The sequence below is a fragment of the Amblyomma mixtum genome, chromosome 6 (assembly GCF_055824585.1).
Source record: "Amblyomma mixtum isolate Tamu chromosome 6, ASM5582458v1, whole genome shotgun sequence".
Lineage (NCBI taxonomy): Eukaryota > Metazoa > Arthropoda > Arachnida > Ixodida > Ixodidae > Amblyomma > Amblyomma mixtum.
In genome coordinates, this window is record NC_143017.1 from 126,505,679 (window position 1) to 126,531,315 (window position 25,637).

The 25,637-nt window shown below is 48.6% G+C and overlaps 1 protein-coding gene across 12 annotated transcripts in view; it reads right to left on the reverse strand.

Moving 5' to 3' along the window:
• Positions 1 to 1,428: 1,428 nt before the first annotated feature.
• Positions 1,429 to 25,637, reverse strand: part of LOC149340314 (uncharacterized) — a 628,908-nt gene continuing 604,699 nt past the window's right edge. For 10 of the 12 annotated variants that reach the window (XM_089549073.1, XM_089549065.1, XM_089549064.1 and 7 more), the window contains 7 exons: positions 21,732 to 21,847; positions 11,963 to 12,214; positions 11,582 to 11,665; positions 11,277 to 11,453; positions 10,600 to 10,872; positions 9,980 to 10,103; positions 1,429 to 9,778 (listed from right to left, as the gene is read on the reverse strand). In XM_089549073.1, the coding sequence (XP_089405199.1) occupies positions 9,144 to 9,778; positions 9,980 to 10,103; positions 10,600 to 10,872; positions 11,277 to 11,453; positions 11,582 to 11,665; positions 11,963 to 12,214; positions 21,732 to 21,839 (1,653 nt within the window). In that variant the 5' untranslated portion in view covers positions 21,840 to 21,847 and the 3' untranslated portion in view covers positions 1,429 to 9,143. Of the gene's footprint in view, positions 9,779 to 9,979; positions 10,104 to 10,599; positions 10,873 to 11,276; positions 11,454 to 11,581; positions 11,666 to 11,962; positions 12,215 to 21,731; positions 21,848 to 22,357; positions 22,625 to 25,637 lie in introns of those variants that run through there. The other 2 variants (XM_089549074.1, XM_089549069.1) reach the window with 2 other exon arrangements.

The following is a 25,637-nucleotide window of genomic DNA, read 5'->3' on the forward strand; positions in this document are numbered from 1 at the left end:
GGCTAACAACAACAGCAACATTAACACCAGGTGTGATCCGCTGCGGCGATAGCCTAGCCTAGTCTAGCGGCACTCACTCTTAGTGCTGTGTTGTTCATTGCCTTTTTCTAGTTCTTTGTTGCTTAGATGTGTCGCGTTATGATGTATTAGCTATGTGTTCGGAATGGACTCTTTTCTCGCGCTTCGCTGCTTATGTGCCACTGTTTTCTTAATGTTTGTACATAGCTCATCTACATAAACCATCGTATCATTGTAATAAATACCATGTTGAAAAAAAAAAAGCGGCGATGGCCCAGTGCTCTCGTGCAGTGGCCGGCGAAGCTGATCTGTTCGCAGCGCCGCAGATTCGAATCCCAGTCGCGGCAATGTGCATTTTTTATTTATTTATGGCTAGGCTCAGTTACACCGACGACGGTGATGTGGCTTAACCCAAGAACGGGCGCTGCGCCCTTAAAACCCAGAGGAGACAAGGCAGAGTATAGTTTCGTTTCAGCTGTCAAATGGCAAGCAATGTTTTATGCTCAGTCCTGGCCAAGGCCCGAGGTCTCGTTTTGATGTGGTGATGCGCGAGACTAACACACGGCGTATGTATTACGAGTAGAAGTCGACATTCTTCTTTTTACAAATATTGCCCAAAGCAAGGGCACGAATCGACCTATACAATCGCAATCAAAGAATAAATCCGCCGGTCACAGCGACCTATAGGAAAACCGCTCAGCGATCAGAATCTTTCATCGGTCAGTCGGGATCCCGCAAACTCCCTCTCTCCGCCAAAGGCTTGAAGCGAGAGGCGTGCATATACACAAAGCGCCATTTGAGCATACGAAAATACCTGCGAAAAATCAGACTATGATAAATTAAAGTCCCATAAAGGGGCTACCAGCGCTTTTCAGGTCCGATATTTCGCCGAATGAACGCATGGCCTGTTGATGTGCAAGATTCGGAGAGAGCGGGCCCCTGCAAATTGCCACCATAATTTTGTTGGGTTAAAATTTTTGTCTGACCTCATGAAATTAGGGGTAGACATAGTCAAATAATTATTTTAACGCTCATGCAGACTATGAGGTCGAGCTACATTCACGGTCAACGCATTTTCAAATATATACGTTAGCCAGAAAGTTTTTGGTTTTGTAGGGGTTTAACGTCCAAAAGCGACTACGGCTATCAGTCGTAGTGGAGGGCTCCGGGAAGAGTGCGTATTTAGGGTTAGCAGTCGAACGCCGTAACCACTGAGCCATCGCGGCGGATTATGGCCAGAAAGTGCCGCTGTAGGACGCTGTAATGCCGACATGCTCATGGGGCTTTGCCTCCACTCCGTCGAACGGTTGCTTCCTAGTGCCACAGCGTTTCCAGCTTGGAAACATGCCTTGCAGAGCCCGTACGCACGCACATGCACATGCAAGAGGGCAGGGCGCACGGGACAAATAATGACAAGGGCTGCGTTCATTTTATTTGGGAATCTGCCTTATTTTATTGCGCACTTGATGACTGTCTCCCTTCGTATAACAGAAAAAAAGAAAGAGAACCAAGACCGCGAACAATCTTAAAACATTTTTTTTCTTCACACACAGGCGACAAAAGAAAAAAAAATTAATAAACTCAACAGCATTCATTACACAAGAACTCTCATCTCTCAGGACAACATCACTCTCGCTGATGACCTTGTACGGGGTAAAGGCAAAAAACAAAATTGCAGCTATTATCCCTAGAAGAAAGCAGAACTGTCCGGAGCACTGGCGCAAGCAGGGGAAGCTGCGGTTCAAGCACGGCGATGCGCTCAGGGAAGCCCCACTGCCGCGCGAGACACACTGAGGCTGCGGCGGCTGGCTCCAATGCCCAGCGCAGGTTAAGCAGGCGGCGTTGCCACGACTTGCGAGCGCCCCGGCGGCTACTCTCAGCCGCGTAGCAAGCAGGCAAAAGGTTGCGCAGGTCACAGGGTCGAAAAAATAATCATAAAAAAGAAGAGGGCGGAGGACACACAACAGCAGCAGCAGAGGAAAAGCAGGTTCACGATCTTCTTTTAGAGACATCCCAAAAATTCGAAGAAGGCGCTGTCATGGTTACACATACCTAACACGCGTGAACAGAACAAACATTAAGACGCTATAAGGGCAAATAATAAAATTAAGGAAAACCCAGAAAGCTCGGTCTTCACATCATACTGTATAGCACCACTGAATAAAACAACACGAGAAAAAACAAAAGCAATAGGAAATGCTTTCTTCGTAAACGCTCGACAAGCGATTGCAGCCATCTTCACTTTCTCGTTCGCCTTCTACAAAAGCGAGCGAGAAGAAAAAAAAATGAAATAAACAGATGGCATGTAAAGATGTATACCGGATGCATGCACACGCAAAACATTGACTAGCTGGGGAAATATGCCAACAAGACAGAACACTCCCGCTCGCTCATCTCAGAGCAACGAAATGCGATGAGATGCGAACCTGCTACATCGTTGCTATGGTCGGCATGACGCTCGCTGTTCATGTGCATCATTTACCATTCCATGCTCTTAAATGGGGATAACGGAGCTCTAAAAAAATAGCTGAGTAAGTCACTCGCTGAATGTGCTCAAGGCGGAAGCTGCTGTAAGTCATCAAAAGGCGAGGGACCATACGATGCGAACATTTACAACAGTGACCCGTTAACATAGCTGGTACGTCCGAGTTGGCGAATGCGTGAAACTTGAGTGATATGAATCCTTCATGCTCAAAATCGCATCGCTGTTTTGCTCAGCAAACAAGCCAGCCATGCCTGAAGGAGATGCAGCGGCTTAGGTCTTGCCTGTTTACACTGACAATGAAAAGAGTAAGTAGTTCGAAACTTATACAAATTACTCCAGCTTTCCTAAACTGCAAGATACCCCTTTTAACGTAACACAATTTCATGGCATAAAGTATGCAACAGAGGCAAATAACATGCTGCGGTTGGCCTCAGCAATTTCCCCATGCGATTTAGTTAGCGGATTTGGAAATCAAAATAAGTATACGTAATGAATGCCAACGAAATCAGAAGCGCGGCGCCTGCACTACGCACGTGGCTAGCTAGCAAGCAAACGTCGCGCTTAGAATGCAGCGGGAATCTCACACCGGATGCACAAAACTGGAAGTACGCGTGCGGGGCAGACGTACGTATTAAGCACATGGACGTATCGTTTCCTGATGACATGCGCATGCTCCTCCATCAAAGAGGAACTTCAAGCTCTGACAAGTAGACGTATAGGCCGGCAACGAGGTGACTGTCTAGTACGGTTTCAAAAAAGTAAGAACAAGCAAAAGAAAAAATTAATTGTGCACCCTATGTTGAGCACAGGTTTCAGGTTCTCAGTCAGTGCAGTCCCTGCAAGAGAGATGCAGGAAAATGGGTAGTGGGAGTTCGAGGTAAAAAAAAAAATGTATACGATGCAGGCAGATATCTCCATCCATGTAAGTAAGGTTCGCGTCCGCGACAAAGGAGGGGGTGTACGTGTGTGCGAGGCATACTTCCGTATACAAACACAGAGCATTCCAAACTTTCTTTCTCTCGACCCGTTCTAAGTATCGCTTTGCTTCTGTCTTGCTTTTTAAATCTCTTTTAGGGGGAAAGTGCGCCGGGGGCTGGAAAGAGTTCAATACACTTCAATCCAAAATATGATTTTGAAATACCCGCAATAGACCTCCAGCCCCCGACGACCGTCCTGCTAAAAGTCTAAGAGGAACTCTAGTCACAGCACCACGGCAAAAAAGTTGCGCACACCTATTCGTTCCTTTTTTTTTTATACTTTCATTTCTCTTTCCCTTTCTCGCGTCATTCCCATTTCTTTTTTTTTTTTTGCTTTCCTCAGACGATTACTATAATGACCTGGTACACTTCCACCGAGGTAATAAACAGAAGGCAGCTGAAATGTGCATTGATTTGTTACTGCAGACGACGCTGCTGTTTTGGTTAAAATGCAGTGACTATGTTCTTTTATGCTCGGTTCACAGCCGCGTTGCTCTAAGTTTCTATCAGTATGATCATTGGCCATGACACGGTGCCGCGGTCCGGTTACCTATCCTCAAGGTGGGAATTTTGAACGCAATGGACAGATTATGATCAGGCAAAGTAAAGTGGATCCTGACGAAACCTGACCAAGAGCAACACTCATTACATGTTAAGTGCAATAAGGGCTGTGAACTGCCCTACTGAGGCGCAATTTTATGACGATCCTGTGGTAGGTGTCTGAGCTTCTGCTGCGCCCTTGAGGTCTTAGTGCAATATGCACACATCCAGCACGTAAGTACTGCCTTGTTTTTATTACCCAGGACAAAAGAGCACAAAGGTCACGCTCTGCAAGAATAATTGCCTCCATTATCCAGTCAAGGTGGAAACCAAGGAATTTTACCGGACTGTGCCAGTCACTGGTACCCGTGCAAAGGTGCCAATATTTTTCAACTCATAATAAAATCCGGCGCATGTCATCTCCATGCCAGTATTATGGGGCATGCAGAAAGCCACTGATTCACAAGCAAAGGCATCTCAACTTTCTAGTCATGAAGTGCCCAGCTTCAAATGAGAAACGTTTCTGCTGATAAAGAAGTCATATTCTAAAGTTTTCATCGCCCTAACTGGATGATAGCTTGCCACATAAGATTTAATAGATATCTTCAAAGAAAATATTTTCTTTCACATAGCTAAAGCCCAAATTGAGGTCAGGATTTGAGGTCAAGATTGCAAGACGAAAACAAGTGTCGTCTGAATGGTAGGTATACATGAAAGGTTCCTTGCAGAGTGCGACCACAGGATCACGAAGTGCCCTCACTTTTTCTTGCGTATAGCTTTACTCACAGTCTTACACTCACTCACGATCAAACAGAATAACAACCACAAAAAAAAATTTGAAAACTTGAAGAAGGGAAGATGAGGCAGAAAGGAAAAGCACGAAACGCAAAATGCAACAAGGCATCATTGAAAAGTACAAAGGAGGAAAAAAAAAAATAAGCACACAGGAGAAACAGCGTGCCCGAAGCTTCGCCACGTTCCCCCTATAATTGTATAATATGCATCAGCATGTGTAGAAATCCCTGAATGTTGACAGGAGAACGAGGCGAAACGGCGACACGCAGCACTGCAGAATGCGTGTATATATATATATGTATATATTTGGACTCAAAGAAACAATGTCGCACACACATGCATACGCACGCTCATTCTTGAAGAGAAAACAAGGCCCACAAATGATGGGAGACTTCACCACAGACTGCACACAAGAAGGAGAAAAGGGGAGACAAAAAGTAAAAGCAAGAAAAATTAAGACTATATAGATGTCAAAAATTATAAGATACTCTTTTTAAAAAAGAAAAATAAAAGACGAGAAATAAAGAAAGCGAGAGAAAGACTCTGCTTCGCAATCTTCTCTCGGGCAATATTACACAACATAAGTTACTGTTGCACACTTCCCTGCATTTCAATCTTTCGGTTAAGACAACAGAAAAATACCCGCTTTTCAACAATGTCGATCCTATTGCGAAATGCTGCTTGTTGTGTTTGTGTCGTGTGAGCATGATTGTGAGTGTGGTGTGTTAGAGAGTGTGGTGCATGCCCAAGTTGTGAGTGCCCGGTGTGTGCGCGTGGACTGCTGAAAATGACTGATGCGGCGTAAATGGCTCGATTGGCACTGAAGAAGCAGTGTGCTCTTGCAAGGCGGCATATAAGAACCACTTCCGAAAGAACTCCATTAACGGGCAAGTATACCAACACACATTCCTATGAAGAAGGGTTAAACATGGAAGCAACTACACCGGTCGAGCAACAAATGAGAATGAAAATGAAAGAAAAGAAAGGAAGATATGAGATAACTGGTGACACAGTGACGTCACCAACCAAGCCAATGGCAACACAGTCTCAAGCCCAGCAAGCTGACATTATGCTACGCCAAACGTTTTGTGATGGCTGCTGCCAACGTACATTGGCATGATATCAATGTTTCTGAACACGAAAAAAAAAAAAAGGGATGGACTGCCCCTAACCAGGACTTTCCAAGGCCCTCATGGTAATTTTGTGGCAACGAGCTAAACTGAACGATGTGCAGTGATAAAACAAAAAAGGAAAAGGAGATCAACTCAGCAAGCTTAGAGAGGCAGAAATTAAGAATTCTGCCGTTTTCATTGGCAAAGGGGAGCATGGCTGACAGTGAGACCCTACTCTGTATTTAACCACAGGCGATGTAATAATGTCAAAACACAGGATAAACTGTTCAAACTGATCAACCATTTTCATTCTGCCTGTTCTTTATACCATTTAACCTGAATAGAAAAAAACAAAACAAAAAGAGAACCAGATACCAGCTGACAGATGACTGCCAATGCACAGCTAACGATGCATTACAATGCAAAACTGAGATAGTGACTGATTAAGAGCCAATTACACGTAGCCGCCAGGAAGAGACACTGACATCTCTGTAGCAGGGTGCATAAGTCACGGGGATTGAGCTTCCAAAGCCCTGCCAGATCAAACGGCGAGAGAGCTTAAAGAAGCGACAGGATAACACTAATTTGGGTTTGATTTCCCAGTTGCTGGGCACTAATGTTAATTTCCTGCAATGAAATGTGTGGTATTCAGCTTTGGTGTGCCAACAAATAGGCATTAGTAAAGTGAGCTTATTCACCACTGTGTAACAAAAAACAATTGGTCGCTTTCAAAATCCATGGCCAGTAGCAACAACAAAAACCATTCCTGCACTAGACACAAGTACAAATTTAGGGAATATGCATTTTGCTATACACCTTGTGAGGAATTAGTTCAGGAAACCGGATTGCAATTACACAGTGTGCTGGGGGACCTAAGAGACCAACACCCATCCATATGGCAGATTGCAGTAACTGAAGTTTGTCTTTTCTCAATGAGCAGACTAGTAGTTAAATTCAGTGAAGTATAAAGTACTCACAACACACACAAAATAGTGTGAATGAACATGGTTTTCAGGTTGGTAATAGAACACCACAGTAAACGAGTGTCACTTAACACACCAATTAGTGGAGCATTCTTGGGCCAATATGTATAGAAGAACTCATTACATAAATCCTTCCAAACAATTTTCACCACTCTCCATGCATTCACTCGTAAATATAATACTAGCAGCTGTTACTCTGACAAACGGACGTCATTTCTAAAGTTGCACACACATTGTGTATAATTATATATATATATATATTTAAATTACGTTAACATTTTTTGAGTTTGCTGCTTTCAAGTGTTTGATTTTGAGAGGGAGGGGGGCAAAACAGGATGACTGAAACTCTGTCCTGTTTTACTTTTCATTTTCTTGTGCTTGCAGTGTCAAAAAAAGTGCAGCCTTGCTAAGGAAAGTTGTTTCGATTGTCAGGAAATATTATCATTCTTGACATACCGGAAGAACACATGTACAAGTTCAAATCTGTTAAATGAAGCAATCCACCTAGGTTGCAGTGCACTGAAAAAAAGTTATTTTACTTCCATGTCTGGCCCCGAACTACACAGGGACCCAATGTATACTTTGTGCTTTTGACAACCACAATTTATTCGCTGCCCGTTTTGACCATGGAACAAAAGAATGCTAGCAGAGAGGTTATGTTGCTCTATACCAAACATTCGTTAAGGCATGACGTCAATACAGCAGTTTGACAACAAGAAAAAGCTCACTTTTGAGCAAAACTAGGATGTCTGATAATTTAATTCCAATGAGCAGTGAAAATCCACATCAACATCACTATCAGAGCATGCTATGCCCACTTGCTTTGAACACTGCTAGCACAAGAAAGGACACATCGCGAGAAATGCAGTTAAGCCCGAAAGTGTACCACAGCCTCCATTAAAGGGGGAAGGAGAAGGGTTTGTCTCGACAGCCATCCCACTGAGACCTATGTACAGGACACAATCAACAATGCACAGGTGGGAAAACTCTCCTAAATATAAGCCAACAATGCAATACAAAAATTGGACACATCCTTCCTTTGATGCTTTCTTGTTTTCCTTCACAAAGAAAAGAAGCGTTGCAAACCATGAGAGAAATGAAGTTGACAGGGTGCAAAATACACGTAAAAACCAGATAAATCTCTATCCAAGGTCAACACAACTATATTTGAAACTAACATCAGCTTCAGTGATGAGACACTGGTATAAAAAAATGTACACTGTATACATAATATGTCAATAGGATAAAACACTTTTTATGTATAATGGCACTGGCAGCTATCTCGTCTCTATTATCTTTTTTTTCCCTTTCTAAACATATATGTTTCTCAAATTGAATTCACGTCTGCCTGCCTTCAGTGCTCACAGAGTAGCGGTCAGATGGTATGAATTCCTGGAGAGTGTGAGTGAAAGAGTAAATCGTGAGATTTTTGGTCCGAATATTTGCACTAGGCAAAAATGCAATTTTGAGGTAGAGCGGTAAAAAACAGGAATTACCAGCCTTATCTGAGGTAGCATAATCATGCCTTCCAAATCGGCAGTGCTGCTCAAACATCAAAAAGCAAATCTAAAGAAAAAAAGTCACCACTATGTAAAAAGGACAATGATAGGATGCACGTACAACAGGCCATAGACAGGTAGAACACATGGATATCTCGTTGGATTCCACAGCCTGAGCACAGTTTACACTATTTTACAGACACTTCATGAACTCTTCTGCTTTTGCAATATTCCCTGAGTTGCTTACTGCATTTACAGCATCGTACACAGCGTCCATTCAGCCCTTGCCTGCAGGAACGCAAGCTGCACGGGGCTCATCACTTGAGTGGGTCTCTTCGCGAGTGAAAAGACAAAAAAAAAAAGGTGTCAGGACTGCACCGGACCCGCGCCCCTGAATGCAGTGTTTCTTGAGGTAGGCAGGGGGGGCCGGCAACTGGGTCCACGATGGGTGTAGCCAGTGGACAACAGTGCTATTCCAAACAGCGTCCATAGCTTCAACAGTTGTGGTCGCAACGCGAGCACGCTTTCGCGCCAACAGAACTAGAAGACAAATTACGCGTCGTCGGGACACTGGGAGGAGGTCGTGGGAAAGGGGAGGGGAAGCGAGGCTGGTCGCGCGTCCACACGCGCGTGGCCTTCTGATATGGTAGGAACTGGTGGTGGTGAAGGGTGGCGTGGGGGAGGGAGGGAGGGGGGTAGAGAAGATGCCAGGGGGGGACGAAGGTGCCCTCTTTTCACTCCGTCTTGATGAGGGCCGGCGGAGAGTGGGCGTGTGGAGGCGGCGGCAGCGGCCGCGGGGGATGGGCGGCGGTCGGGGTGGGCGCGTGGGGGGGCGACGGCGTGGACGCGTTGCTCGCGAGCGACGCCGGCGAGTGGAGGGCGCCCAGCGGCGGCAGTGGCGGCGGCGGGCTGCTCAGGTGCAGTCCCGGCGGTGGCGGCGAGGCCCCCGCCGCGGCGCCCCCCGGGGGCGGGTTGATGCGCTTCTCCTTCTGGCGCCGGTTGCAGAACCAGACGCGGACCACCTCCTTCTCCATGGAGAGGCCCTCGGCCAGCACGGCGATCTCCTCCGACGTGGGCTTGGGGTTCTGCACGAATGCCTTCTCGAGCGCCACACGCACGCTCGTCTCGATGCTGGTGCGCTTCTTGCGGCGCCGGCCGATCGACTCCGGCGTGGTGTGGGCGTTGGCGAGGGCAGCCGGGTTGTTGAGCGAGGCGTCCGCGTCCTCAAGCCATCGCTGCAGCAGCGGCTTCAGCTTGCACATGTTCTTGAAGCTCAGGTTGAGCGCCTCGAACCGGGAGATGGTGGTCTGGCTGAAGTCATTGCCGTACAGCTTTCCCATAGCCAGGCCCACATCTCCCTGTGTGAAACCTGCGCGGGCCGAGAAACGCAACGGCTCAAAATTACGGCGCGTGCACACAGAACGAAAGCTCTTCCCTGCCTCTAGGGCATGCACCGATTAATGGGCAGCTTCAGCCGCATTAGCGCTGACGATTCCCAAATAAAGGTAAGCCGGATCATTCAAGATACGAATAAAGTTTACTGTAATCCACAGTAATAGTTCGAACATACCGAGCTTGATCCGCCTTTGCTTGAACGTTTTGGCAAACTGCTCGAGCTCTTCCAAGTCCGTCATTTCCTCTGGACTTGGCTCCGCTGGTCTCGATTTGACTTGGTGAGGACCTGTCGGCGCTTGCTGCAAAGTGAGAAGAGAAATGCGCGCACAGTCAATAAAGGGTCCAAAACATTGGCAACGATTCTACTATGTGCAGGTGCAATAGGGAGAGAAAAAAAAGAAGATGGAACAGACTCAAGGAATAAACAAAGCTGCTCTGAAGGAAGCAACGCCTGTCACGTTAATGAGATTGCACCGTTTATACTGTAATGAAGCCTGATTGCATCTCTGGCCAGGAGACAGTATAAGTAACGATTCGACTACCACCGTGTGATGCATGAAAATGCCCAGTACCAAGTCGAATGTGCCGAGTACGACATGTGCAAGTTTAGCATAGTATCTCCTTTTCTATGCTTTTTGACCATACAGAAATCGTTGAAAGAGCTTTGGCACACGAAACTGCCAAGCCATAAAAGCAGTCTTCTCTTGACCTTCTAAAAGCACTATGTCTGCATCTGCATCCACCACAAAAAGAACACGGCTTGAACAGCAGTCATTGGTGCCACTGGGAGCCAACCTTGTGCTGAATGTGAGCCATGTTGTGTGGCGACTGGTGCATTGCCCGGTTGTGCCCCTGGTGCTCCTGTTGCTGTTGCTGCTGCTGCCGCTGCTGTTGCTGTTGGTGATGTTGCTGCTGAAGCTGGTGCAGCTGCTGCTGAGCGGCAGCGGCAGCGGCAGCCGCCACGGTGGCTGCCGCTTGCGACGAGAGCACCCCAGGGGGCAGCGCCTGGCTGGCCTGCAGCTGCAGGTTCTGCAGGCTCTGCTGCATCAGGCCCTGCTGGAGGAGACCCTGTGTGAAGCCCCAACGCAACTGCGATCAGTGTCCAGGTTTGAACGAGGAGATGGTCATTAAAAGGCAAAGAAGGAATTATTTTTTGAGGCCGGTTGCCACACAGCAAGAGGGCACAGGGCGATAATGATGACCCGGAAGGGCATGGTCCTGGCCACTCATTAACAGTGCATCAGCTCTAGGCCACACATAGCGCTGGAGACGGTATATGAGCCAAAGCACTAAGACATTCTTCCCAATAACTTAACTTATGTAATACGCTGAACACGCGGCCAACTTTAGCCGTGCATCTCATCTAAAAAAAGACGCCGTCGACACAGTGCACTGCTGGTCAAAGAGCATGGCATGACTTGAGAGTCGCGCAACAAGCACATGGGCAGAGGACACAGGTGCAAGGAACGTACCTGGTTCTGCAGAAAGAGTTGCGCTTGTACATTCGCTGGCAGCTGTCCCGGCTGCAAAAACACAAACTGGCCCATTTGATTTTGAAGGTTTTGCTGGTGCTGCTGGAGTTGCTGTTGTAGCTGCTGGAGCTCCTGGCTACTGACAGGAAGCCCAGGAAGACCCGAAGCCGTTGGCAACTGCAATAGGGGTGGCAGAAGGTGGAGGAGCACATCGATGAAGTCGCTATTGTGTGAGAAGAGGATACAAGGGCAGCAATGCTGCCCACTTTCACGCTTGATATGACAAGACTGGCGCATGTCCTTACCTTGCCTACGTGCTGCAACTGCTGAGCCAATCCAGCCTGCATAAGAAGGCTTGGCTGCTGGCCCTGAGCTCCAGCCACCATCAGCTGCAGAGATACACACATTTGGAGTCCCGTGAGCCTGACGAAGGTGATCACGGGATATTTGCAAGGCGTAATAAATATTCATTTGTATCAAACAGTTACATAGTCGACACGAGGACCCATTTGAAACTATATAGCATGGAATTAAATAGCAATTCATTCGCGGCTGATCCGAATATCACCCGATAGAAACGAATAAGGCTACAGTTCAGGAAGAGACAGTGAAGGCGCATCGAGCCGCGACGTTAAGTATGCACGCATAGTTCCTGCACGGGACGGTCTCCAGAAGAGCAGACGCACCTGGTTGAGCGAGAGCTGTCCGGCGGCGGCCGCCGCGGCCAGTGCCGCGGCCGCCGTGGTGGTCACCAGCGCGGACGGGGGCACCGAAGACGCCGGAGTCGAGGCCGCCAGCATTCCGGCGACGGGCCCCATCCCCGCCTGGCCGTTGGCCGCCGCCGACGCCGACGCCTTGCCGCTGCCCGGCGCCATCTTCGCTTCCAGCTGCTCGTCGTCCATCTCGTGGAAGAGGCCCGACCGCGCTGACTTCTTGATCTGCAAGTTGTGACAGTAACGAAACCGCTTTGCTCGAACTGTCGCTTTATACGACGTTTCTTTCAATACTGCCCAATTCAACGCACTTTAGACGGCGTTATTCAAAGCACGGCTACAGCGCACCTCCCTTAGCGCGAAATACCAACCATAGAAAAAGCTGAGGCTTGTGCACAGAAGCGAAAAATCTGACCCTTCGCTTCCCGTCTTTTGCACTCTAACCGTTACGCGACGTCAGCTATTGAGGCCATTTTGCTTAATCCCATCGTGGTAAAAGGGGCCACGGGAGACGATAACCAAGAGACCCATGCATGCTCTGGCATGCATATGTTACTATGGTCGTGCCTGACCAGGAGACATGTGTCCAAAAGCGGGAAGGGGGGGGGGGGGATAAAGACGCGGTAGGGAATAGCAAAGAGCAAGGGCGTCCGCAGAACTTTTTCCAGGGGGGTGCACCCGATGTCTAGGGATGAGGGAGGCGGTAGGTTTGTAGTTGTTTTCTGGTAGGGCATAAATAATATCCGTAATTCCAAGGGGGGGCAACCGCCCCCCCTTGCCCCCCCTTCCGGACGCCCATGGCAAAGAGGGAAATGAAAGCATCAGGAATGGAGAGAGTGAGGGAAGGCTCATTTTTCACGCACCTGCCTGCTCTATTGCACGTACTAGGGTCTTGATTCGACCGCTGCTACAGTCATCTTCATCCCTACACCCACTGCCCCACATCCGTAGCCTAAACTAGAAGACTGACGGTGGATACAACTTTATGAGGAGCATCAAGGCACTGCAAGAGACACCGCACTGTAACACGTAAGAACAGTTCACGAGGCACAAGCTATGTATTTCCTCTGCAAACACAATAAAGACTATGTCACGCTAACCGTAAAAGAATGTCCGCGCGCTTCAATGTTCAGTTCATATCTCCTCCTCCTTATATACTGTGCGTACTTGCAGCAAATTTAGCGCTTCCGCTTTTGTACCAATAGCGCTTCTAAAGAAGTCTTCTTGCCTTCCTGCCAATAAGTTGGTTAAGGAGGGGGATTACTACATTCGTGTCTGAATAAACGGCGATGACAACAAAGAAAAGCCCCTTCTACAGTGAGAAGTTCACGTTAGAAGTGCTTCAGAGTGACACAATTTCACTCGTACGTGTATTTTTTTGTTTACTTTTAATTTACCGGGCTCAATTTAGAGATTTGTGAACACGGCTATCGCTGCACCGTATGAATGTTCACGGATGCATCGTACATTAACTGACTTATTCTTCCACATGTGTATAGTAACGAGGTGCAAACTATAATAATTCGCGCTATTTTTTTTTTGTTACAGCAAACGTCACACTGGCATGCGTCTTTCGCGCGCCAGTAGCGGCCAGTTAAGACGAGCAGTTAGACGCGGAGCGTTCAGAGTTGGCATTCTGGCCTTACGCGTTTTCACGCGCGAACTGTTTTGAACGTTTATTTTCTCATTCCACGCCCTAAAAACCTCCCCGAAGTGGCGCCGTAAGAAGAATATGTGACCCTAACCTAACGTGAGATTTGCACGCTCCAGAGCAGCACTGCGTACTCGGCAAAGCACATACGTGAACAGCTATAGAATGATTTCGGTCACGTGGAGTTGTTTGGCGTGCACTGAAATCTCAATACTAGGCATTTTTCTGTTTTTTTCCGAATGCGGCCGCAGGAACCGGAATCGAACCCGCGAGCTTGGGCACAGCAGCCGAACCTCGCTGCTACTGCGGCGGGTAGGGCTTCATATCTGTAAGGGCACCTATAGTGACTCTGTACAATTCCGTAATTGGAATGTTTCACCTATTTACACCGGCTAAAATAAGCTTATGGTTTATGGGGGTTTAACGTCCCAAAGCAACTCAGGCTATGAGGGACGACGTAGTGAAGGGCTCCGGAAATTTCGACCACCTGGGGTTCTTTAACGTGCACTGACATCGCACAGTACACAGGACTCTAGAATTTCGCCTCCATCGAAATTCGACCGCCGCGGCCGGGATCGAACCCGCGTCTTTCGGGTCAGCAGCCGAGCGCAATAACCACTGAACCACCGCGGCGTGGACTTAGAAGGTAATAAACGAATAGTATTTGATTTCGTTATCGGATATTTACGAAAGTACCTTTCGCGAGTGAATTCGTAATCTCCGAATGCAAATATTTGCGGCGTTTAGCCAAGCAGTAGAATATGCGACAAAACCTCTATACTTTGCGTCAGTTAAAGTAAATTCTATTCTTAATGTGCAGCATGGCTTTCGTGCAAAAGGCGGCGGTTCCTCCATCGTCTGCACCGGCTAAAATAAGTTAATCGGCTAATTTCAGGCAAAGTAACAATTCTAGAGGCCCATGTGCTGTGCGATGTCAGCGCACGTTAAAGAACCCCAGGTGGTCGAAATTTCCGGAGCCCTTCACTACGGCGTCCCTCACAGCCTGAGCTTCTTTGGGACGTTAAACACCCATAAACCAACCTAAAGCTATACACAAGGATCACGTGGTAGAGAGAGGTTGGGCAGATGGCTCCTGATAATCACCAAGTGAACAAGGGAGGAAAGCCTCCCTCGTTCACTTTGTGATTACACACACGGATAATAGAAATACTCGCACGTGTCCTAGGCGACCGCCAGCCACTACAGCTCCAGTCAGGTTATTTCAAATCACCCCAATGCTCTTCAGAAGTGCGGTTCACTTTGTGTGACACGCCCTGTACAAGAGCACTTTCTTCAGGTTTCCAGCACCCCGCAATCGACATCAAGTCCATCGGCGGGGGCAGAAGGGCCGACGGCGTGGAGGCGTGCAGCAAGCAACCAACGCTCGTCACTCACCCTCGACAATCGGGTCTCAGCAGACACACCGCGAAGGGCGCAATCTAATCGACTCGTATTATTTCCCGCCCGCTCACAAACAGACGCGGATAAGCTATGGACGCCATAAATTCGTCCTTCGAGCCGAGCGGTATACATATACGCTTTTCCCTACAGGCACTCCAAAGCCGCGCATGTCGCGAATGGATACGACGTAAAAATAATAAAAAAGTAGGCCGGGGAGATTGAAAAGGTCGGGATAACCTAGCTCGCTTCGACTCGTGAAAGAACGCAGCAAAACTGAACACACCGTGCGATGGAGTCAACCCGAACTAAAAGTTGTAAGCTGTATATCCCAAGCAAATCCTATGGTGGCTCAGTGGTTATGGCGCTCGGCTGCTGACCCAAAAGACGCGGGAATTTCGATGGAGGTGAAATTCTAGAGACCCGTGTACTGTGTGATGTCAGTGCACGCTAAAGAACCCCAGGTGGTCGAAATTTCCGGAGACCTTCACTACAGCGTCCCTCATAGCCTGAGTTGCTTTGGCACGTTAAACCCCAATAAACCAAACCAAACCAAATCCTATAGGCGTCGCAAAATGAGCAAGCTCCTATATATATATCTGCCGCCGTTTTCCGAGTTGTGGCTGACTCTAGCCCTGCCCTCTTTGTCTTATGGCACATAAAAGTTTGTTTCTCCTTCCTGCTCCTCCTCCTCCTCTAGCCACAACTTCTGAGGACCAGATAACTTTAGTTAAAGACCAAAAAAGCACTGCCACTGTGTCAAGTATGAGAGCTACGTCACAAAGAATTTGATACAGTGTCTCCCTTAACGTCCATACTATCAAATACAGCTCCCTTCTTCAGGGCAGTCAGTCAAGGGCTGAAGCGTACTCGCTGTGCTAGTTACCATCGTTATCAATACTTTATACCACTTCATCCATTGCGTGATCAGTTTACTTAACGCGTGCGCGCGCGTGTGTGTGCGTGCCAATATGCGTGTGTGTGTGTGTGCGCGTGTGCTCATGCGCAAACAACCTTATTCACCGAAACACGAAACCCCGCGCAGGACACTCAACATAAATCGGGAAAGTGAAACGACAGGTTACCTTTCGCTGCAGCATGGCGGCGCTCGAAAAGGGGGCGCGCTAGTCGCGCGCGCGACAAATCTCGCCGCCGTTGCCGAGAGAGAGAGAGCGAGCGTGCGTACGGGTTAACAACCGTTTCCCCTCAAAACAGGGCCGACTGCTACAGTGGCCGCAAGCGCTAAAGAGCTACAGCGGGCGGCGCACGGACGGACCCCCTCCGAGAGGCGCATAAAGGCGCACCGGCGGATATCGGCGCCGGCCGCGGCGTGCGCGGCGCAAATGCCAAAGCAGATGCCACATGCGAGTGATGAGCCGCGGTAATTGCTTTCCCCCGCGGCCGGCCAGAGCGGCGACGCTGGATTTGCGTGGCAGGACGCATTCGAAATTGAGTTCGCGTCCCGTCGCTCCGAGTTCATTTCGGGGGGGACGATGATGTGGCCTGGATTCAAACATTTCAATCTCGACTGCCCTGACATGCAATTATCGCGCGGAATGTTTACGGACGAGAAAGTAAGGGGGGGGGGGGGGGGGGGGGCGGTATTTCAAAACGCTGCAAAAGGCAGCGCGTTCCTCATGAGCGGCCCGGCATTAAAAGTGAGAGAGAAAGAAAATAATACGTCGAAAACAGGTGAAAGTACAGCCTTATGCGGTCAGATGATATATATATATATATATATATATATTGCGAGGCTATAGCGCGGGGCGAGTCAGAGGAAAACAGGCCCACATTGTTTGACCGTTCGTGCCAAAAACAAATGCACAGATGCATCATAGAAGGGAACGCAAGCAACCCTCAACAAGAGCGGCTAATGAGTTTGAATCCGGCCAGCGACAATTGTGACAAGAAGCGGAATGGAAAATCCCGCTACCCTTAGCTACAAGTCGCTCAGATATGAATTCATATACGCAGGTATCATTATTCCAAGTTGTTTTCTCTATTCCTAGCCTGTCATATGAGGGCACCGACGATTTACTATTAACAAGGCGCAAAGAAAGCAAGCAGTGCATTTTTGGGGCACAGGCACAAAAATTTTTAACAATGGATATGATTTGTTTCCTCAACCCATAAGGATGACTCTGGATAGGGTTTCAAACCGCACGCATTGAGCGGAACGTAATACGATCTTTAAATAGTGGCCGGCGAGCGGCTGCGAAATTTCCATCCACACGGAACTAAAAAAAGTGACGCATATTGTCAGAGCAGAATAAAAATTAACGGGGGCACTTTGTTGACCTAAAGTGCGGTGAGGCGAAAGCCATAAGCGCGGTGTTGCTGCTTGTGTTGCTGATGTGTGGATAAGATGTTAAGCTTCGCCTCTAAGAGTGAAACGCGACAGCGTCTTGCAACGCTGCCAGGGAGTCCGCAGAACGCCATCGCCCGTTCGGTTCTGCGCCTTGCTCGTCGGTAAATTGGTTTTTGAGGAAAGGAAATGTATCTGTCTCGTATTCCTCAGTAGACACCTGAACCTCGCCGTAACGGGAAGGGAGGAAGATGGGAGTGAATGAAGACACCGTATTCACTAGACGCACCTTTGTTCATTCCAAACCGTTGAGCTGGCATGGCGGAGTGGTTAGCATGCTCGTCTCGCACTCCGGAGACCGGGGTTCGATTCCTGAACTCGACCAATTTCCTATTCGGTTTTATTTACCTGGCCTGATTAGAAAGGTTAATTAGGATAATTAGGTGATTAAGCAATTAACTAAACTCATTTCCACTCACTTGGAGCATCACTGTATATTCCCTTTTATTGGTTGCATGGTTACTAGACAAAGTACAATTGGACCCGTTTGAAATTCGCGCACTGCGACGTCACGACCGTTTCGACCAATTGAAAAGCGTGACATTTCTGTCGACAACTGCTGCTTACAACGATGAGGCATTAAAGGCTTCCGCCTTAATAATAATAAAAAAAAGAATGGAAGTGATACGAAAGACTGCTGACCTGTGGGAATGCGAAATCATTACTGTACCTGTGAGCATTGTTTACGCGTAATGTTTGTACATGCATTGAAGCTGTTTTCTGCGAGTTTGTGTGTATGACACCACCCGGAACGATGTACAACGAACGGTTTCATCACAATTTTGATACGAACATCTGGGAAGGCATACAAATGAAGGTGCATGCATATGTCGTCGGTTCGAAGCCCTAACGCAAGCTAGACTCCAGCTTGACTAGCACATGTAAGCTAGATGCAGCGACAAATCGTATGACACCGCACGGAACGCTGTACGACGAACGGCTACGTCACGATTTTGGTACAAATGTCAACACATGAGTTGAGCCACATGGAGGTCGGCCAGTGGCGAGTATATGTATAGACGAACGACATTTAAACGATTTTCAGAAGTGGCGGTTCGCGGCTTGCTGTGACGTCACACGGTCGCTTGATGACGTCACCCTGTTTCTCTTGTCATCGCTGGGATTTTCTGTTTGGTTTGGTTTATGGGGTTTAACGTCCCAAAGCGACTCAGGCTATGAGAGACGCCGTAGTGGAGGGCTCCGGAAATTTCGACCACCTGGGGTTCTTTAACGTGCACTGACATCGCACAGTACACAGGCCTCTAGAATTTCTCCTCCAAAGAAATTCTAGCCGCCGCGGCCGGGATCGAACCCGCGTCTTTTGGGTCAGCAGCCGAGCACCATAACCACTGAGCCACCGCGGCGGCTGGGATTTTCTGTACCATCTGCTACTAGTTACTCGACGCTCAAGATTACTGGGTCGATTTTCATAATTACTGCGCCCGTAGGGACACACCAAGGAAAGAGCAATGGCGAGCAAAAACTTCACGTCTACGTTTCTTTAAATAAGACACACAGAGATATTCAAGGGAGCTCCTCTGACAAGCAAACGTGCGACCGCGTGCTATATTGCTACAGTCGCGGCCGCCCAGGCGACACATTATTGATCGCGTCCAGATGCAAAAGGTGCTTCGGCACTGAGATTACCACCCTCAAGAATCATCAGCACTATACGGCTGCTGTTATTACTAACCTCTAAACCAGACCCCACGACTCCCATTAAAAAAAAAAAAAGAAACCAAGCCGAGATCCGAGACAGCAGCTCAGAAGGCATGAAAGTACTCCACAAGGTGGAACAAACGATGACGAGCAAGAGACAAGGAGATTTTGCCGTGCGCAAGTCTCCCAAAGACGATCATATCGCTCGCCTTTGTCAGTAGCTTTTTCCATTCTTTCGAGGCCCTTGTTTTGCTTATAGACTAACGTGTGATTCAATGCAGAATCAACCACGCATTACCCTCCAAGAACCACTTAGCACGATCGCCTGCCGACGCCTATTATATATGACTTTTTTCTGCTGAATAATTAGCTTCTCCACATTTCTCCAAATCGACACGAAACGGAGAAATATCGGGTGCAGTTCAATGCCCTGCACGGACATCCGAAGCGCCAAGAGTCCCGCACCTGCAGGCCGACAAGCCTCTGCCTTAATGCGAAAGCACTACTAGACTCATTACGAGAAAAGCCGGCGGCGTGTTTAGTGTGTGTACTCGCAGATGGAACAGAAAATCCCAGTGGTTGCAAGAAAAATAGTTAGTTAGTTAGTTAGTTAGTTAGTTAGTTAGTTAGTTAGTTAGTTAGTTATATTGATTTTTATGGCGCAAAAGCAACTGAGGCTATGCTGCGCCAAACACAAGGTTAGAGTTTTTGCTAATGGTGAAGCTTTCTAAAAATACTTAGAGTTTGTTTAAAACGTTGGCTTCCTTGAGAAACCTAAAAATACATGAAATGTCAACCAGTGCTCGATCACCTAAGAGTAGCATGGGGTGTAATGGGATGCTTTCCCTGTAAAATGTTGTGAAATATTTCTTTCTTAGTTCTTCTATTTTTATGCATGAAATTAAAATGTGGTTCACTGTGAGTTCAGCACCACACATTTCACAGAGAGGTTTGTTTTGTTTGGCTAGCAGAAAGTTGTGCGTGAGGTGGGTGTGTCCAATGCGGAGCCGACATAAAATAACTTCGGTAAAACGTTCTTGATGCCTACATGATTGCCATTCCCCTAAAATTGGTTTCACAGAATTTAATTTGTTGTTTACGTGATCTTGCCATGCGGCCTGCCACTTATTTCTGAGTTTACTGTTGATAAACTTTAAGCAATCCCTGTGCGGTATGCTCACTTGTTTTAGCAAGAAAAATAGGCTGACGTCATCAAGCGGCCGTATGAGTCACACAGCAAGCCGAGCAGTGCCATTTTAGACAATCGTATATATGTCGTTCGTCTATTAACCTATTCCCCGCTGGCAAACTTCAATGTGGCGCCACAGTTTGCCGTACAGCGTTCGGGGTGGTGTCATACGATTTCGCGTTGCATATAGTTTACATGCGCTAGTCCAGTCGGAGGCTAGCTTGCGACAGGGATTCGAACCGACGACATATGCAGCTTCAATTGTGTGTCTTCTCAGAGTCGACCTTTTCCTTTAAGGCGCGGTTGAAGTGTCCACCGAGATGTGAGACAGCTTACTGCGCCCTTTCCTGTCCTCAAAAACCAATTTTCGTATCAAAATTGTGATGCAACCGGATGGTGTGCGTGGGTGGGTATCAATGTATCCAGGTGCAGTGATGCTTTCACATTCCCAGCAACAAACTGTGTTCGGCAATAAGAGAATGCTCAGCACTGCACTGCGCGCAGCCGTATACAGCGGAAACGATATTCCTTCACGCCGTCTCCTCACGGTCAGCTCGACTCGCTCATCCTTGGACGTGTTTTCTGGCTCGGCCTTCCCTTATCGGGCCACATTTCGACGCCAGGGTCCCCCGTACGTGCAGGTACACCGCGAGGAGGCACATTCTCCCTGCAGCCATTGTGGCCTCTTTATCGCTTTCAGCGGGAGGGGTCAGACGATAAGCACGGAAGTAACGTAGGGTCCCTGAATGCGGTTACGGTACTCTCGCAGATTATAATACATCGCCACGCAACGGGCTCGATAAGTCCTTTGTCCCAGACGGTTTCCTTGCGCAACCGTGCCAAGATTTTAGTGCCTGGGTTTCTTTTTTTTTTTTTGTCGTTTTCGTCCGTCACGGTGGCATCATATCGAGCGGTTCACCATTGTTTTCGGAGAAAGTTAACCTCGCACGATGACGTACAGCATGAATCTCGTTATAACGAAGCGGGTTATAGCGAAGGTACGGCTATAACGAAGTAATAGCGGGGCCCCTTCAACTCCCTTATAACGACGTTGAAGAGGCGCTATATGTTGAGCATCCTCCCGGCAGACTACTAATTCTTCCTAAAAATACACTTTATTTTGATCGGCTCGAGAATAATGCTGCGCCGAGCAGCACGACCGAGGAAGCGGCAACAGACACCTAAATAAGCTACACAGTGTTCTGTTTAGCCTTGTACCACAGGAACTATGCGCTAAACTTCAACTGCCGCTGACTGCATAGCTAGGAAATCGGAAGGAAAAAGAAATCAAGGTATGGTACATTAATATCAAGATTACAGCACAGCAATACATATTTTTCTCAGATCTGACACAGAAAAGCTTGGTCATGGATCGGTTTCACAGCCAGGAAATTTTCTTTTACCAGAACGTAGTATTTCTCACCGAGTTCGGCCTCTATCGATATAAAGAGTTGCAAAAAAAAAAAAAAAGACCACTCACGAGATTGAGGGCTTTCTCGGAGTCCATACTGTCTTCATCCTGACCCAGGTCGCCCGTGTCTTGACTAGTTGCACTGTCTTGTGTGTCGTTCGAGAGGTCACCGTTCATCCCTGGATCTGGAAAAAGACAGGAACAGAACGAGGGCGAGACATTAGGCAAAGTCAACCTCTGCAGAAGTGCGAACGACAGACACAAAACTCAGCCCTTCGACAAGAGCACGAACGAGCACCAGAAATTTGTTTGATTTCCTTTATTAGTGGTATGTGCACACCTGCGACGGAAGAAGCACGCGACAATATCTGGGAACAGGCAGTGCGTTTGAACGAGCCTACGCCAAGTTCACGGGCCAACTTTCGCACCACGTAACGCATCCCACAACAATGTGCCACGCGAGTGTTTCGGTATCTTGTATACGGGTCGACACGGTACCCGCTGAGAAATCAACTGGAGCAAAATGGTGGTTTGAGCTAGTTGGTACATCTTTAAAATTTCACCAGCGCTGCGACTAGGAACGAGAACAGAGAAGGAAGACAAGGACAAGCGCTACTAAAGCTGAGAAATCGCTGAGAAATCGTGGCCCCATGCTGCAAGCGTGCTTCACTACAAGGCAGAAATCCACACTTCACCTGAGGTATGTAGCGTTAACTGCGTCATCATCGGCAGCAGTGTTTATGCTGTTGACGATGTTGGCAAACGCATGCGCACCCACTGGCAAGGGGGGCCCACGAGACGACGGCCACAAGGAAGCGGCGGGCTTACGTGATTTCCTTCCACACGTCCCTCCAAGAAAAAAAAGAGGGGGGAAAATACGAGCGAGAGGGCAAAAGTATAGGAGCAAAAGCGAGTCAGTCGGCAGCCACAATGAGCCCGGAGCAGCGTTCCGGCGGTTCCACAGATCCGCGCGGCGCGCAAGACTCGCGCACGCTTGCGGCACTTTGACGGGGAGTGGCTCTGGAAAAACGCCGCGTGCTGATGCAGCTGCCGCAGCGTTCAAGCCCCGTGGCGGCTGCGATAAGAACTATGAGGCAACAGAAACACGCAGAGAACTCCGCAAACAAAAATAACGCCCGCGAGAGAAAACCAAACACAAAGAAAACGAGAAAGGGGACTACAGAGGCAAGGGAGGAGAGAGAGAGAGGGGGGGGGGGGGGGGGGGGGTCCCACGCGACGCATCTACATACCGAGCCGCACATGCGTAAAAGAACGGGAGAGGGCGAGGGAAGAGCGCAGCGGACTGCGGGCAGACCCGGAAGATGAGCGTCACGGGAGAGGAGGAGGGCGTTCGGGGAGATCCTCATTAAAATTAGAGCTCGTGCCAACTTCACCCGACGCATGCGAGGCTTTTTCGCTTTTACATATTCAGCGCTTTGGTTTTGCATCTTTCGTTCCTTCTCTTTCGGCACGCAAGTGGCGCGCCCCGCACGCCGACCGCGCAATGCGCACGCCCGGGCTGGCCCGGCGCTGAGGAACGCGTACTGCTGCGCTCGCATTCGCAACACGGGGGACACCGGGTGCGCGCCCTGCACATGTGCGCGGCACCAACTCATGCGCGCCGTTCCGCGAACAGCCGTCGGGCGCATGATCAGCGGCAAGCGGGACGATTCGATGCTGCGGCAGGCGCCACAGAGAGCCTGCAAGTGAGAAGCGTCTCGAGAGACGCTCGCGACCGCTGCGAAGGTGTAAATACAATTAACTTTGCTTCATTAACCGGCGCCTCCTTCACAATTCCGCTGGGAAAAAGCTAACCTTGAGTATGCATGCCTGTGAGTGAGTGCGTGCAGGCGTGCGTGCGTGCGCGCGCGCGCGTGTATGTGTGTGTGAGAGAGAGATAATAAGAAAGAGAGGATACAGAGGTCCTTAGAAGCAAAGAAACACGGCTTGCCGTGAGTACAGAAGTGAAGGGGAAGCAAAGCCGCTATTAGATAACAATCATTCTCCGTTCGCATCTTCTAATTTCTTATCGCCCGTCGTGCCGACTGACAGATCGCGGTCACTGCGCGGGTGTAGCACCGCTTAAGCCTGCGGTGAGGGGCGAAAGCGATAAAATTGGAATACGATTGACACACAACCGTTATGTCACCCCGGCCGTGATTGAAAAACTTCCTCTTGCGTACGGACGGAGTGCGATTGGCTCGCGGGTTCGAGCTCTGCTCCGGCCAGCCGCGATAACCGGCGACACGACAGCGCACCCACGACAGCCGACGCAAAACGGGCCAACCAGTCGTGATATCCACATACACAAGACGGCAGCTTGGAAAGTCTCGCCCCTGAGTCAGAAAACTCCCCTTACGCGCTTCGCGGTTAGCAAGCTGCAGCTGCCCTGTCGGCTATCACAACGGGCCAAGGCTCGCGCGTCGGCCAATGGCCCAGCACATTCATACTCGAGCAGGATAGGTGCATGGCCTACTAATGAGTGCTTCGAGACGTCGATCAGAGCATGAAATTTGGCAATGTCAAAGACCGCAAAAAGGACCAATCGCGGCGACAAATGTAGCAGCGCTCACGAGGAGGGCATCACACACACTGTGGTGTCCTCTTCGCCAGAACGTTCTGACCCAGCTATTTTACCGGCCAGCTCTCTGCACTGAAAACACAGCGCGCAGTAATATGTGATGCAACTTTTGCAAAAAAATGATTGCTCACTATTGTGCCTAGTTTCCACTGCATATACGCTGACATCCTCCAGGAAGCTGGCGCATGTTGCTTGAAAGTCCCTCACGTTCAATACGAGGCAAGCTGAAGCATAGCGGTTAACTTCGCGCATTTACAGCTAACGTGTCGCTATGCGCAGCAGGCGCCCTGTTCTCGAGTATACTTCTCCCCAATGCTAAACTCTCTAATGACTCATCTGTCCGCAGGCTGATTTTCATAACGCCGCTCCCCCTCCGCGACGTCATCACCTGCCGTGCTTTCTTGCCAATAGGACTTTTGCCGGAGCACCTCAAGCACACAGGAGGACGCTCCTTAATATATTCAGTTGGGGATATTCAAAATTCCTAAAGTGCGCTTTCCCACCCAACTACGCTGCCAAAGACAAGATAGCCGACTTCTCTATTAAAAAAACAAAACAAAAACAACTGCGAGGGGAACAGGACAGGCTCTAAGGGTGTGGATATAATTTAAGGAACGTAGTTTGGAAGAATCAAGCAAAAAAACTAGTCCTTCTTGCTTTGTTTCAGCTAGAAATGCATGGTCAGCCGTCTTGTCTTGGGCAACATTGTTACGCGGGAAAGGACACATTGCGGAATTTTGAATATCCCCCGTTCCACATCATAAAATCATGGCCGAATGTGCTCGCAGGAGTGGCTAAAGCAAGGCACGTCGAAAATTTACAGACCAGCCCCGAGTTTGGCGACCCAATTATCCCGCGGTCAGAATAGGATAGACATCTTCCCAATTCTGAACAATGAGGCTTCAGACATAAGCAAATGACGTACAACTATAGCTGCGTCAACACCGCCTTGGAGGTGATCGACGCAGAGGGACAGGGACAAAGCGATATTTTTTTGTGAGCTTGAACACACCGTTTCCTTTCGTAGTCATCGACTTGTTTACTTTATCCACCGAAAGAGCCATTAAACTACGGCATAGCAGATTCAGCCGCAAATAAATGCCACGCCGAGGAGGGCAATTGAACGGCTTTCATTGTTTCCGACCAGAGCGGCACGGTGGGCCAGCGACCCAACATTTATACGACGTAACAAACACAGAGAGCGCTTTAACATGCCCACTGGCTCATCAACGCATCTGGAACTGGCGGGCAGGAAACGGCAACCACTGCCACTCTACAGGGCTCCCAGCGCAGCTACACTGGAGAACGCGAAATGACACAGTCATATCTCATTTTATTTCTTTCTCTCTCCCTCTTTGCCATTCATGTACATGAATATTCGCCGAAAAACAGGA